General features: G+C 47.7%; 1 protein-coding gene across 1 annotated transcript in view; it reads right to left on the minus strand.

Moving 5' to 3' along the window:
• Window positions 1-871: 871 nt before the first annotated feature.
• The window catches only part of LOC129727015 (uncharacterized), a 47479-nt gene continuing 32828 nt past the window's right edge, over window positions 872-15522 (minus strand). The window contains exons 2-4 of the mRNA XM_055684375.1: window positions 1446-1562; window positions 1314-1385; window positions 872-1257 (exon numbers count right to left, since the gene is read on the minus strand). Coding sequence (XP_055540350.1) covers window positions 1038-1257; window positions 1314-1385; window positions 1446-1537 — 384 coding nt within the window. The 5' untranslated portion in view covers window positions 1538-1562 and the 3' untranslated portion in view covers window positions 872-1037. The remainder of the gene's footprint in view (window positions 1258-1313; window positions 1386-1445; window positions 1563-15522) is intronic.

Genomic DNA, 15522 nt, shown 5'->3' on the forward strand with positions numbered 1-15522 from the left:
GGAGGACTCTTTTGTCGTTTGAATTTTTTATTCTTCTTTTTGGGCGTGTCTGATTCTGTCAGAAATCGCGACATACCTTTCTTCTGTGAGCTATTTTCAGTGATCTCTGTTGAATATAAAGGCTGTTCATTTCCAGAACATGCACACTTAACTGCATAATGTTTTCTCGGTAAAGTAAAATACCGAACTACTTGAAAACATTTTCGTTTACCGTTGTTCCGTAATAAAATTACTGAGAAATCGGAAACCGAATGTGTTTACTGGAATACCGCAAATTTGTTTGCCGAAAAAATCCGTAAAACAGCAAATTTCCGAGTTCAGTAAACTAAAATACCGAATCTAGGAAGCTTGACATCATTTAACCGAGATTTCGTTGAAGCAAAAAAGCTCTTACCGAGATTCCGAAAAATAGAACTGTCAAAATAACGAAAGCTTCACTATCAGTTTTGTTCGTGCTTCGGTTTGGATGTAAAAGGAACAGGTTTCGCGGTTAATCATAATTCTGGAGAAATCTGTAATATTCAGACTAACCTAAAATGTTGAGTAAGTATACAATATTATGTCTCAGATCTTGTTTGTGTTTATTGCAAACATAATACTAAAAGAGAACAATTAATTCTTTCCTTACTCAATTTTGTAGGTTAATGACTCGCTTCGCAGGATGGATGTTGCAGTGATGGATATGGTTTTATTTCCAGGAAGCAACACAACTCTCCTGTTTCTACCAATGCTGTAATAAGTTGAATAATTCAACATAATAATTAATAAAATTATACGGATAATTGATCGTTTTCATCATTTCCTGGATTTATCTTAGAAATCGCAAAATGCGTACTTCAGTATTTTTTACCGAAATTTTCGTAATAATTCGACAGTCGAAATTTCCGAGTCCTGGTAAAATATTACCGAGAATCTCGTTGAAGTTTGACAAGTTGTCAATTGTTGATTTTACAGAATCTCGGTATTTTGATCATATATATTTATATATCAGCTGTTGAAATCTCGGTAATTCATTTTACCGTACTCGGTGATATTATCTAAGTGTGTGTAACTGATGTGATGAGCTCAGATTCTGTTTGGGTTGAATCTATTTCAATGGTACAATCGGAAAATTCTTGATTTTGAGTATCGATTGTGATGAGCATTTCTCCAAAATCAAAGTTGATGCAATTCGATTCATTCGTTTCTGTAACTGGTTCAATTGTTATAGGGTTCACTTCCACAATAATCGTAGGATCAGTACAATTCAAGGACACACTAAAAAGGGGGAGAAAACTTGAATTTTTTTAAAGATACTAATACTTCTTACTTACTCATCAGCATTAGTGTCTGTATCTTCAACAACCAGATTTAATTGAGCTTCATCTACAATTGATGGTGGTAGGCTGAAAATGATTTTGAATAAAATAATTGCCAAATCAGCACTATTCGTGGATTGTACTCACAATTTAGCAGCACCGTTAGCTTCCAAAAGGTTCAGGTTTGATGAATTAACAGATGTCACTGAAAGATGCATTGCCGAATCATCGAACAACATGGTTTCTTCAGTGTTTGTTAACTTCCTGTGAAAACAATTTGAAATTTATAGGATTAGTGTAATTATTTTAAAGCGACTGTCATTTTAGCCTTGGATATAAACTAAAATAAATCTGTATAAGGACTATAATTCACCTGTCTTCAGTCTCAAAAGTTTTCTCCTTGTTGAACATTCTAATATTTACATCGTCTCCACTATTTCTCAAGATATCAAAATGGCTACCCGCGTTACAGGATTCCACAGTTCTTCCAGATCAAAGTTCCGATCATCATACGCTTGAAACATCGATTTGTACATTTTACATAAAATGCTATCTGACTCTATTGGAAATGACTCAGGTTGAAGCTCTCGATACAAAATTGCTTTTTCAGGACTGATCAGCTCAATCGATTCTATTAGAAGCTGACGTGGAATAACTACATCCTTTTCTTGCTGCGTAGGTGAATGGGAAAGTAAAGCGTTTGAACCAGCAATGCATTTTGAATAATCCACAGCATCCTCATTAAAAGGAAATAGACCGCATACTTTAAAACCGTTGACCACAGTTTCCGGCTTAAAAGATGCGGTAATTGCTTTCTTCAGAATATTACCAGGTTGGCGAATGGTTGGACACGTGTCACTTGAGATCCTATTGTGGTCATTCACCTCTGTCCAGCAACTCCTATCCCAACATCCACGTGGTGCCGAACGGGATACGAGTAACCTTAGCGGAGATCAGGTAACCAACCCCGGTGGAAACTTTGGTCGTAAGCTGACTGGGAAGGGGGAACGTACGCGGCTGTTTCCCCATGTTAGGGGCGGCGTACAACAGCGTCTGATCCGGAGCGGGCGGCTGAATCATGAAACGCGGTGTCTCGCCAGCTATATCAAAGACGGCAGCCCCGTCGCGAGACTAGGTATTATTAAATACTACGAACAATCCAGGTATAAATACGGAACGGAATAATCGGCATGGACCTAGGCGAACGAAAAAGGACAACGATTATTGGAAACTCGGTACTGGGAATGTAAGGACTCTACTTGAACCGCACGCGCAAGTATCCTGGCTAGAGAGCTGCGGAATGTGAATGTGGCGGTTGCAGCTATCCAAGAGGTGCGGTGGCCGAAATCGGGAGAACGCGAATTCCGAGCAGTAGATCCTATTGTGGACACTTCATTTAAGTACCACATCTACTATAGCGGCGGCGTGAAAGCAGAAAGAGAAGTTGGTTTCGTGCTAATTGGAAAACAGATGAAGCGTGCCATTAAATGGAGGCCGACCAGTGACCGTATATGCGTGTTGAGAATTAAGGGCAAATTCTTCAACTACAGCCTAATAAATGTGTACGCACCGACCAACGAGAAACCCGATGACGAAAAGGAGAAGTTCTATAAGCTCCTGGAAAAGACATACAATGAGTGCCCAGGACACGATATAAAGATTGTCATCCGAGATGCAAATGCACAGGTCGGGCAGGAAGACTTCTTCCGCCCCGTAACTGGTAGGGAATGCTTCCACTCTACTACGAACGACAATGGCCTGAGGCTTGTTAATTTCGCTGCAGCTAGGGGGATGGCTATCTGTAGCACTTATTTTGCACGCCGGAGCATACGTAAGCACACGTGGATGCAGCCGAATGGAGAGCTTTACTTTCAAATTGACCATTTGATTCTGATTGATGGACGGCACTTTTCAGACGTTACAGACGTGAGGTCGTTCAGAGGACCGAACGTTGACTCGGATCACTATCTCGTAGTAGCCAAAATCCGCGCCCGGCTGTCCAACGTGCTGAAATCCAAGGCAACGAGGAGGATGCAGTTGAACATCCAGCGGTTATCAACTGAAGGAGTGGCTGCAGAGTACTCGCAGAAAGTTGATGAACGGATTGAGGAAAGAGTTGAAGGGAACCTGAATGAACAGTGGAGGCACATCCACAGTTCGATCAGCACTACAGCGCGAGAAGTGTTGGGTACAACTGCGGCAGCTGCGTCCAATGAGTGGTTTGACGCTGAGTGCCAGCGAGTGACGGAGGAGAAGAACCGCGCCAGGGGTCACATGTTGGCCACGGCTGTGACTCGTCAGAGCATGAGTAGATATCGAGATGCAAGAGCCGCTGAAAAGAGACTTCACCGCCGGAAGAAACGACAGCATTGGGAGCGTATTCTTGCGGAGGCGGAAGGTTGTTTCTCCAGGCACGATGCGAGGAGCTTCTACAAGAAGGTCAACGGAATCAGGAATCGAAACGTGTCAGCCCCTGTCATGTGCAACGATAGGGAGGGGAACCTGATAACCGATAAAACAGAGGTGGGCAGGCGTTGGAAGGAACACTTCAGTGTGCTGTTGAACGGTGAGGGAAACAGTGGAGTCGAAAGGAGCAGGATGACTATTGAGAATGATGGTCAAGCTGTGGATCCACCATCCATGGACGAGGTGAAGAAAGCAGTGAAAGAGCTGAGAAACTGCAAGGCAGCCGGGGAGGACGGCATTCTCGCCGAACTCTTCAAAGTCGGGAGCGAACAGCTGTATCGTGCCATCCATCGGATCATGCTGAGAGTGTGGTCTGATGAAGAATTGCCCTCGGACTGGTTGGAGGGTCTCATATGCCCGATCTACAACAAAGGTCATCGCCTGGACTGTAGCAATTATCGGGGCATAACTCTTCTCAATACCGTGTACAAAATTCTCTCCCGCATCCTGTTCCACAGACTGAGGCCGTTGCAGGAGACCTTTGTTGGCGAGTACCAATGCGGTTTTCGAGGGGGACGCTCCACGACGGACCAAATGTTTACCTTGCGACAAATCCTCGATAAATTTCGAGAATACAACTTGCAGACGCACCATCTGTTCATAGACTTCAGGGCAGCGTACGATTCAGTCAAGAGAAATGAGTTATGGCAGATTATGATTGAACATGGCTTCCCAACAAAGCTGATTAGGCTGGTACGTGCCACCCTTGAAGGTTCTACATCAAGCGTCAGGATAACCGGTGAGATATCCGACTCGTTCGTGACGTTAGATGGTTTGAAGCAGGGTGACGGGCTGTCGAACTTATTGTTCAACATCGTATTGGAAGTTGCTATACGGAGGGCTGGTGTGCAGAGAAGCGGCACCATCATTACGAAGTCGCACATGCTTCTCGGTTTTGCGGATGATATCGACATCATTGGTATCAACCGTAGAGCTGTGGAAGAGGCCTTCGGACCTCTCAGGAGGGAAGCTGCGAGATAAGGGCTTGTCATAAACTCGGCCAAAACGAAATACATGGTGGCTGGCAGAGTGCGTTGTAGTCCGTCGGAGGTTGGTGCTGCGGTGGTGCTAGATGAGGAAATATTTGAAGTAGTCGACGAAATTATTTACCTGAGAACATTAGTGACATGTGACAACGAGGTTAGCCGTGAGATAAAGAGGCGGATAGCAGCCGCAAACAGGGCCTTTTACGGACTAAGTAACCAGTTAAGGTCCCGCAGTCTGCAAATCCGTACTAAACTTGCACTCTATAAAACACTGCTTCTTCCGGTGGCTCTCTACGGCCATGAATCATGGACGCTGAAAGAGGCTGATCGGTGAGCTCTTGGTGTTTTTGAGCGTAGGATTTTGCGTTCAGTCCTTGGCGGCAAACTAGAAAATGGTGTTTGGCGCAGACGCATGAACTATGAAGTGTACCAGGCATACAAATCGGCGGATATAGTCAAGCGGAGAAAACACGGCAGGCTTCAGTGGGCTGGGCATGTAGCGAGAATGCCGGATGAGCGTCAAGCGAAGGCTATATTTAGCAGGAATCCCGATAGAGGTCGTCGACTTCGGGGTAGACCCCGTACTCGTTGGATGTGTGCTGTCGACGAGGATGCACGCGAAATAGGTGTTAGGGGCGATTGGAGGATAGCAGCCAAGACCGAGGGACATGGCGACGTATTCTAGATTCGGCACTGGATCGATAATCGGTCTGTCGCCTTAAAAGTAGGTAGGTAAAAGTAAGTAAGTAAGAATATTCCCAAATTGTTCTATACGGATTACTTGACCTGCAATTAGAATAGAATAACAATAACAACAGAATAACAATATTACCTGGATTGTCCATTTGCCACAGGCGAACTTGAGCAGTCCGTGCAGCTTTAAGAAAACGAAATATAGCAACGTCTGCTGGCTGAATGATGTGTGTGCTGTTTGCGTACAAAGACAACATTTCCGAGCTTTACACATTCTTCTGCTGTTTCAAACGGAGTATGACTCCCTTGTCCATCAACAAAATAAATTATGGGCAGTTGAACTTTGTTTTCCAGTAAGTATGGATAGAATATCTTCCTGGTGTAGTCCAAAAAAGTATCTTTTGTTATCCTTCCGGTTTCTGATTTACCCAATTCGGGAGGAAAATTTCGGGCTACAGCATTAGGTATTCGTTGATACGGTAGAATGACACATGGAGGCACCGCTCTGCCAGATGCACCGTAGCTATTCAGCACAGTAATATTTTTTTTGAGCCTTTGTCAATCAAATAGGCGTTTTCACACTTTTTTAGGAATGATCACAGTATTTGTGTCCGGATCAAGACAAAAACCTATTTCATCTCCATTAAAAACTCGGCGAGTATCGTTAAATATTTGAGCATGTCCATCTTCTTCGAGAAGTGCATGAACTGATCGAAACCATTTTCGTATATTTTCCTACGTAACCGTTGCTGTCGCTGACGTGACTTTTTCAGGCTTACGTAGCGATATTTCCGGATGGCGTTTTAAAAATCCTTGGCACCATTTGTAGCCTAAAAACAAAAACACATGAAACAGAACAAGATTGTCCGGAGTAGTGCCAGGCCCGCTCACAGCCATCATGTTGCTCCTCGCTCTTACGAAACGGGGGCATACGAAGAAGACATGCTCTGCAGTCTCCTGCTCTTCCACGCACTCGGGACACATGGGGGACCCCGCGTGCCCGAACCTGTGCAGATATTGCCTGAAGCAACCATGGCCTGACAAGATCTGTGTCAGGTGGAAGCTCACCTCGCCATGTCGCCTCCCGACCCAGCCGGATATCTCCGGTATAAGTCGGTGCGTCCATCTGCCCTTTGTGGAATTAGACCATTCCCTCTGCCAACGGAGCATCGAGAATGACCTTCTGGTGCCTCGTATGCCCCTTGTGTCACGTTGGTCGAAACACTCTGTGTCCTCCTTGATAGCGATGCTGATGCTGGCATCATGCCGGACAAGACACAGATTGCATCGTATGACACCGTACGATACGCACTCACAACTCTCAGGCACATGAGCCTGTAGGTACTTTCCAGTTTACCGCGGTAACTGTTAGTACCTAGCGCTCTGGACCATACTGGCCCACCATACCTAAGTATGGACGAAACCACGCTGGCAAGAAGTCTTCGCTTGCTGCCATAGACCGCTGAGCTATTGGACATCATACGAGATAATGCTGCAATAGCCGATGAGGCCCTCTTACAGGCATAGTCGACGTGGCTCCCGAACGTGAGCTTGTCGTCGACCATAACCCCCAAGAGCTTCAACGATCGCTTCGAGGTGATGGTGCAGTCTCCGACTCTGACCACCGCCTGTTGCTCCGATTCACGGTTGTTCACAACCGTGACCTCCGTCTTATGGTGCGCGAGCTCCAGTTTACTGGAGCGCATCCAGTCCTCGACCTTCCTTATGCAATGCGCAGCTGTCAACTCGACCTCTTCGATGGACTCGCCGTAAACCTCTAGCGTTATGTCGTCTGCAAAGCCGACGATTGCAACCCCTACAGGAAACTTTAGTTTCAACACCCCGTCATACATGACGTTCCACAACACCGGACCCAGGATGGAACCTTGCGGGACCCCTGCGGTGATTGGAACGCACTTCTGACCCTCCTCTGTGTTGTAAACCAGAACTCGATTCTGGAAGTAATTTTCCAGAATCTTGTACAGCGACACCGGTACTTGGATGCTCCTGAGCGCGAGCGCTATTGGCGCTATTGAACGCATTCTTCACGTCAAGCGTGACGATTGCGCAATAGCGAATTCCCCTTCTCTTGCGCTGGAGTGCTATCTCCGCCGTCTTGGTGACGGAGGCGATGGCATCCAGCGTGGACCTGCCCTTCCGGAAGCCGAACTGGTTGCTTGCCAGACCGTTTACACCCTCTGTGTACCTCACCAGTCTGTTGAGGATAATCCTCTAAAGCACCTTGCCCGCCGTGTCTAGCAGGCAGATAGGCCTATATGCCGATGGGTCACCTGGTGGTTTCCCAGCCTTCGGCAGTAGGACCAATTTCTGCCGCTTCCACCTATCCGGAAAGAGACAGTCATCCAGGCACCTCTGCATGACTACTCGGAACAGCCCGGGGGCCGTTTTTATCGCCAGCCTGATTGCCAGGTTAGGGATACCATCCGGTCCCGGTGCCTTGCTCACCTTTAGAGAGTTGGCGATCACGATGAGTTCCTCATTCGTAACACTTGCCTCCTCCTGAACCTCGACACGGCTGTCGTCGCCCACGGATTGGATGCTCGGCAGGTTGGCCGACCCTCCCTGGTCTGTGTCTGAGATACTGGAACGTCGGACGTGAGACTCGACCGCCGGAGGCCAAGGACTTGGCTCGTGGCGCGGAAAGAGTCCCTCGATGATTCGCTCCAGCATCGCTGGTGATCGCTCTGCAGGCGCCATTACGATCCTGTAGGCGTCACCCCACGGATTCGTATTGGCACCCGCGCATAGCCTATCGAAACAGGCCCTCTTGCTGGCCTTAATCGCACTCTTCAGCGTCGATCTGGCAGAACTGAATGCTGCGCGGCGCTCTGTCCTCTGTTCATCTGTTCGCGCACGCTGCATCCTCCGTCTCGCACGGAGGCACGCACTGCGAAGGTCCGCTATCTCGTCAGTCCACCAATAGACCGGTGGCTTCCCATTACTAGGTTGGCGAGTCCTAGGCATGGTGGCGTCGCACGCCCGAGATAGCATAGCAACTAGTTGGTCGGGCGTCGGGCGAAGCCGACTGCCCCCCTCGCGCTCTCGTCTCATTGCCTCTTCGAATACCTCGGCATCGAAATGCGATGTCTTCCACCCGCGGGCGAACGGAGTGTTGGCCCTACTCGTCGCTTGCCGCCTCTCGTTGTTGTCTACACTATAGCAGACCGTCTGATGATCGCTATTGGTGTAGCCATCGTCTACCCTCCAGTTCGTGATCAGTCCTGGGCTGGAGAACGTCACATCGATGATCGACTCCGCGCCATTTCTGCTGTATGTACTTTTGGACCCAATGTTGTCCAGATCTAGGTTGAGCTTTGCCAAAGCTTCCAACAAGATCTGGCCTCTCTGGTTCGTGGAGCGACTCCCCCACTCGACAGCCCAAGCGTTGAAGTCGCCTGCCAACGGTGTTAGGCCCGTTAGCTCCATGGCTAACCGGTCGACCATCTGTGCGAACCTTTCGGTAGACCAACGCGGCGGAGCATAGCAACTGCAGTAGAACACTCCGTTCACCTTGGCAACCGCGTACCCTTCTTCTGAGGTTGAAACAATCTCCTGAACCGGGAACCTGCCCGTCGTCCATATGGCCGCCATGCTGGACCTATCCGCAACCCAGTTACCGTTTCCGGGAGGGATGCGGTAAGGGTCCGATACAATGGCGATGTCCGACAGCGACTCAGTGGCTGCTTGGTATAGCAGCTGCTGAGCTGCGTAGCAGTGGTTCAGGTTCAGTTGCCTCACCCTTACGCCCGTGGTTTCGTAGCCGGCTTGCCGGCTGGGCACCTGGGGCCTCCCATAAAGTGTTTGGCGTCCCGTTTTCCGGAGCACACCATACACTTGGGAGGCTCCCCACAGTCCTTCGCTTTATGGCCTGCACCACCGCAACGCCTGCTTAGTTGGCTCCTGTCGGGCCCCTTGCAGGTCCAGGACTTATGTCCTCCCTCAAAGCACCGGAAGCAGACGTCCAGTGGCTGGAGTATACCCAGGGGGCATACTGACCAGCCGACCTTCAGCTTGCCTTCCTTAAGTGCCAGGTTCGCGTCCGCCGACGCTAACCGGAAGGTAGTCACCTGGGTTCCCGCTGGACCCTTCCGGAGGCGGATTGACCCAGTGGCCACCTCCACCCCGCACTTTTCCTTGAGGGCTAGCGCAATGTCGCACCCCTCGGTGATTTCGTCCAGGTTTTTAAGCTGGAGAGTCACCTCCGAGGTGAGTGCCCGAACCTGCACCTCCTTGCCGAGGACCTGCTCGGCTACCGCCTTGTAGGAATAGCCCTTGTTTTTCGCATCCTTTCGGAGCTCAAGGATCATCTCGCCGGTGCGAGATCGGCGAATGCTCCGCACATCCGCCCCCAACTCCTTGAGTTGGGTTTCGCCCCTCATCTTTTTCAATACCTCCGAGTACTTGGACCCGTCGGTTTTGAGGATGAGGGCGTCCCCCCTGCTCTTGGCCTTCTTGGCCCTTGGCGGTCGTTTCTTTGCCGCTTCATCTTGGCGTTTTCCACCCGCCTGGCGCCCTTTTCCTACCACGGTAACCCAGGGGTTTCCCGCAGTAGCCGCTCCGGTCGACACTTCGGCCCTTGTGCCTGTTGGTGTGCTGTCCCACGTGAATAGCGCCACCAACCGCTTTTTCACGTTTTCGGGGGCCGTTTCCCCCGGGGACTGCCGCGTTCGCTTACTGGTCTGCCCCGTAGAGCAGATCGCTGCGAACGTGGAGGCATCGGTCTGAACCCCTTTGGATTCAGTTGTTCTTCTCTTCCCCACCTCCTTTTCAGCCGCTTCGGCCCGCGCCTCGAGTTCGGTGTACTCCTGTTGAGCTTCGTCAATGGTGGCCCGAAGCAGGAGGAGGCTCTGCTTCAGGTCCCTGGCGATATTGCTCCTATTCGCCGCGGACTCGATGATCGCATCGAGCTGTTCGGACAGCGCTGCCACCCTTGGCCGTTTGTCCCTACTATTCTCGATGGCCTTGACCAGCAGGGGGCCGTCGACCGTTATATCCGGTGTGGAGACTGGCGTGTTGGCCTTTCCACCACCGGATTTTACTGCATCCGTCTCCGCCTTCTTCTGCGGAGACCGCTGGATGCCGCCTCTCGCAAAGGGATTTGGTAGTCCCTCCGCGCTCGTCTCTTGTTGTTTCTTGGTAATTGAATTCAATTGAATGGGTCCCCCTTCCAGCCGCTATCCTTGTCCATAGATGAGAAGTCGCTTGTATGGTCCCATGGTATTCTATGCCGAAGCAGTGAGGCCATGGGTAGGGGGGGTCGCCATATTACTATATGAGCACTATGACGCCCCCACCCGCGTAAGTCAGGAAAGGGGCATCTTGTCCTAGGGCTAGTTCCCCCCCATCTGATCCTTCTCTGCCTGATTCCCACCAGGCAATGGACGCGGAACGTACTGGAAGGCCTGCCAGGTTTTACGGGACGGAGACCCCTGCACCGGGTACCATCTCGCCGTTTCAAGCCGCTGTCACGCGACTTTACTAAGGGAGCTCGATGCAGGTGCCAGCCCTTGATCGTGGTTCCGTATCATATCCGACTCGAATCCGTTTCGTTCGCTGCCAGTTGCCATAATTGGGGCCTTACTGGTGTCAGCCCCAATGGGCAGGGGAGTGCATTTGGTTGATGGGAGCGGCACTACTCGCTCCGTCAGAGGTGCTTCCGGGTACTTGTGGCATTTGCGAGGAGTCGATGGCCCGGTGTCCGACCCTCACCACCCTTAGGCAATCTCCCGCTGCTGGTCCGGGGCTGTCAGCGGTCACCCTCGTACTACGTGACCTCGGCGATCGCCACGCGCCGATCCGTGGTGGCATACAGCTCTGCCACTCTAATATGGGTGGATTGGGACAAATGAAACCTAAAGGAGTTTATAGTACTTCTGCTTAGCTTCAAGGAAAAATATTGACATCATGACTCCACTTGCCCCTTTTTAACCTATACGTTCTTGAAGTTATCGGAAAAAATCAGCTAAAATATGATATAACTTTGTAAGGAAAAGTCCTGAGGATATATGATCTTTGGCAAAAATGTGTGTTTTGTATGCACCAACAATTCCTCCGAACTACACTTTCGTGTAAAATGCAACTAACAAAAGTTAAGTACAAAAAACTAACTTTTAAATTTAACTTTTAAGTACTTTATAACTTTGTACCGAAAAAAGATAGGATTTTCATTTGTTCAACAAAGTTTCATATTTTTGAATTTTCTACAACTTTTCCGAATAAACTATTCTTCTATCTCTTAACACAAAAAAGTTATTTTTTTTTTTATTTTTAGTATAGTAAACTTTTCATATTTTTTGATAATTTGCGATTATGCGGGTCATTCGTACAGAAAATTGCTCCGAAGACACTATTAAGCTAAGATTAAGGTGAAAGGCGCTATGGAATTAAGTTCCACTTTTTGCCTTATTGAACCACTGCGGTGTAGTGCTGTTTTCTGATGCTGGTGTGGAACCCATTCATTTTATAGCATAGACTATGAATACAAACAACTATGTATAAATAAAAAACATGCCTCTTCGTTGGAGGGTAACGATCTTTACTATACAGCATTGAAAACTTGAAGATGGTTTTCAAAGGAAATCATAAAATTGTTGGATTGGCCAGCATAGTTTCCTAACTTGAACCGTATCAAAAATCTACAGAAGAATGTTAAGTCCTACCTTGCAAAGCATCATCCAAAGAATGATACAGACTTAGGAAATGCTAGCCCAGCTTCTACTCGTGAAAATTTGGTGGTAAATATACCACGAAGAATAAATATGGGTTTACAAAACAAAGTACAGGCCACGAAATATTGAAAGTGAGTTTTATAACGTAAAAAGTCACTTTGCTCACGATATGCAGAGAACTAAAGCTTATTTGGAATGTTTTGTATGTATATTTCAATAGTGTATTTATTTTTCTCGCCACTTTAAAAACAATAACGCAAAAAATTTTCGAAATCAATGACAGAGAAATTCCAGTTATTTCTCCGTTCCTCTTTGAAAGAGAGTGTCTGCAGATCGTAATGACGTAACAAAACATCATGTTACAACTATAATAGGTGCCCAAAATATGGAAAATTAGCCAAAACTGCAAGTGTATTTATTATTTTCTCCATGACTTTAGTTGTTACGATTTAAGGATAGAAAAGTTGCTATACGCCACACCTTACGAATGATACACATTGGGTCGTAGAAACTTGCGAGAAAATTACAAAATCGTGCATGCGGCGATACTAGAACACCTTCTCTCATACACTCTGAAAAGAGCGCTCGAACATCCGCCATCACGTCGATTGAGAAAGGAAGCTCCCTAGGAACCAAATTTTTTTACGAATTTGCCGCCGTTGAAGGTGGAAGGTTAGTGAAAATAATGAAGCTCTTATCAGTGAGTCTCTTAAACTTAAACCTTCCCGTGGCAGATTCATCAACGTAAAATTCCCACAAAGATAAGAAACCAGAAATTTTTTGCTGAAAACACCACACGACTCGCCATCTTCGCAGAACAGCCACGTGGCATTGCAATCGGGCATCCGTCGACGTTATCGCACACAGAAGTGCACCAAAAGTCGAGTGGGAAAAAAATCTTCACCAAATGACAGGATTAAACCATCTCGCATACTAAACGCCCAAGGCAAGCACAAAGCAGCAGCCGACCGATGATCGCACTCCCCCAAAAAAGCTCTCAACGGAGGTAATTTACTAACTCCATTAAAACTTCACTTGAAATCGGGACTAATTCCTTCAGGGCCTTTTTATCATAACATCTGGATCTAGCTCATTCTATTAGCGAATTTCTTTATTTCACCAGCTCGCCTCGTTTTGACTTGGAAGCGCACTAACTGCTGTCAAAACCCTTCTTTATTCATCCGATTTTGACCTAGCGTGCTGCCTGAAGCGCACTGTAAAATTTGTCAGTTTCAACCCACTACCGCACGTGCTTAGTTCGTAAACAATTATCTGGCATCTTTTTCTTACTTGCGTCGTAAATCGCGATGCCGTTGTTTTATTGCTCGGCAGATTTGCGCTGACGCAGGGGAATCAAGAAATTCGCTATATGTATTAAGCAGCCGATCATACGGGTGGACGAAAAGGCCATCAACGAGAAGGTAGAATGAGAAATGATTGTGGTGCAGTCGAAAACAGAGGAGAAAGCAGCATATGAATTAACTCCCAAGTGATCGGAATTACGATGCCTATTACGGTGAATGCGAGTCTGGCTTAATTAATTATTTAGGCGCTCTCGATCATAGGACATTCTGAAAACAGTACTGATATTCTGATTAGGATCAACGCACCGGGGCCCCGCTACGAATCATCAGCAGCAAAACGACGGCGGAGCTAAGGTACTGTAGTGGGGGACGGGACACGAGGCATATGAACGCTAGGCATATGGATGTTAGGCATAGTATGCTAGGCATACAGACGCGAGGCATAATGGATGTGAGGCATAATGGATACGAGGCATACTGCCAAAAGGCATAACGGACGCGAGGCCGAATGGACACAAGGCCGAATGGACGCGAGGCCGAATGGACGCGAGGCCGAATGGACGCGAGGCCGAATGGACGCGAGGCCGAATAGACGCGAGGCCGAATGGACGCGAGGCCGAATGGACGCGAGGCCGAATGGACGTAAGGCCGAATGGTCGCGATGTTGTACGATTGCATGAAATCCAATTATGTAGTTCAGGTGTTATTATATTCCTAAAGAGTTTAAGTTGGGTATAATACTTTTCTTGAAATCATGCGGCGAAGACGCATAATCGAGAGCAAGGAAACGAGGCGGCACTAAGCCGCCGTGGTTTCCGCAGTCCGAGCCGGCCGCCGACCCGCCGTCGGAAGCGGCGGCCTCTCACACCCAAACGACTGATCTACTGGTTTGCTAGGTCTACTCAAACAGAGTTTTCTTCCCTTAGTTAAGTCCGAACGAGCGGTAGCGAGTAAGGACAGCATTCACTCGAACAGCGAGTCGGCCGAAGGCCGCGAGTGTATTGCTTTCCAAATGACGCTTTGAAGCGAAATACATATTATTGAGTTCTGTGATGATTATGACGATAATAACATATTCCGCATCACTTCCTCTTGGTCTTGTGTCCTTTCGGCCTTGTATCCATTCGGCCTCGCGTCCATTCGGCCTCGCGTCTATTCGGCCTCGCGTCCATTCGGCCTCGCGTCCATTCGGCCTCGCGTCCATTCGGCCTCGCGTCCATTCGGCCTCGCGTCCATTCGGCCTCGCGTCCATTCGGCCTCGCGTCCATTCGGCCTCGCGTCCATTCGGCCTCGCGTCCATTCGGCCTCGCGTCCATATGCCTCGTGTCCGTATGCCTGCCGTCCATTATGCCTAGCGTACTATGCCTCGCGTCCGTATGCCTCGCGTCTGTATGCTTAACGGGGTGTCATCACTGTAGTGAGGTAGGATAAATTATAAGGTAGTTTCGAGAATGATTGTTAAATACAAAGTGTGTATGACTCAGTGTTATTCGTGCAATCAACTTCCTGTATCGCGATTCCTTAACGATAAGGATTTAGTTAAAGCGAGCGAAGACGCTAGATCTTTTTTTTTCCTTATGCGAGTCACCCCTTTGAGCGAAAAATACTAATGCAGTTCCTTTGAGTTTGAGGGTTTGAGTATAGCGCTACATGTGGCGCCACCTGAACCTGCGAAAAAAAATATTGCAGCATTTGAAAAAAAAAATGTCTTTCTCCATGCGGCGCTAGTGCAAAGCCTTGGGGCTACATTCCAATTCGGAACTTCTGTTTGTTATACACATACTTATATAGCCTTTATGGGAAATTGCTGGCAAGGAAGTGAGATTAATACACGGATTGTAGAAGTACAGCGGTACAGTTAACACGTTTTGCTTTGTAGCTAATGAAAATATAAGTGAACAGGTAATACATCAAAAAAACAAAATGTCAATATTTTACACGGTTAAATCTATTTAATTATTTTAAACTATTAAACTATTTAATAAATCAGAATAATTAACACTGAGTCGTGTTTCTATTCTCACCGTCTCTCCATTCTTCTAGGCCACTCAATTGCCGAAGCTGTTGAACACGAACACGCGCCAAC

The sequence above is a fragment of the Wyeomyia smithii genome, chromosome 3 (genome assembly GCF_029784165.1).
Source record: "Wyeomyia smithii strain HCP4-BCI-WySm-NY-G18 chromosome 3, ASM2978416v1, whole genome shotgun sequence".
NCBI classification, from domain to species: domain Eukaryota; kingdom Metazoa; phylum Arthropoda; class Insecta; order Diptera; family Culicidae; genus Wyeomyia; species Wyeomyia smithii.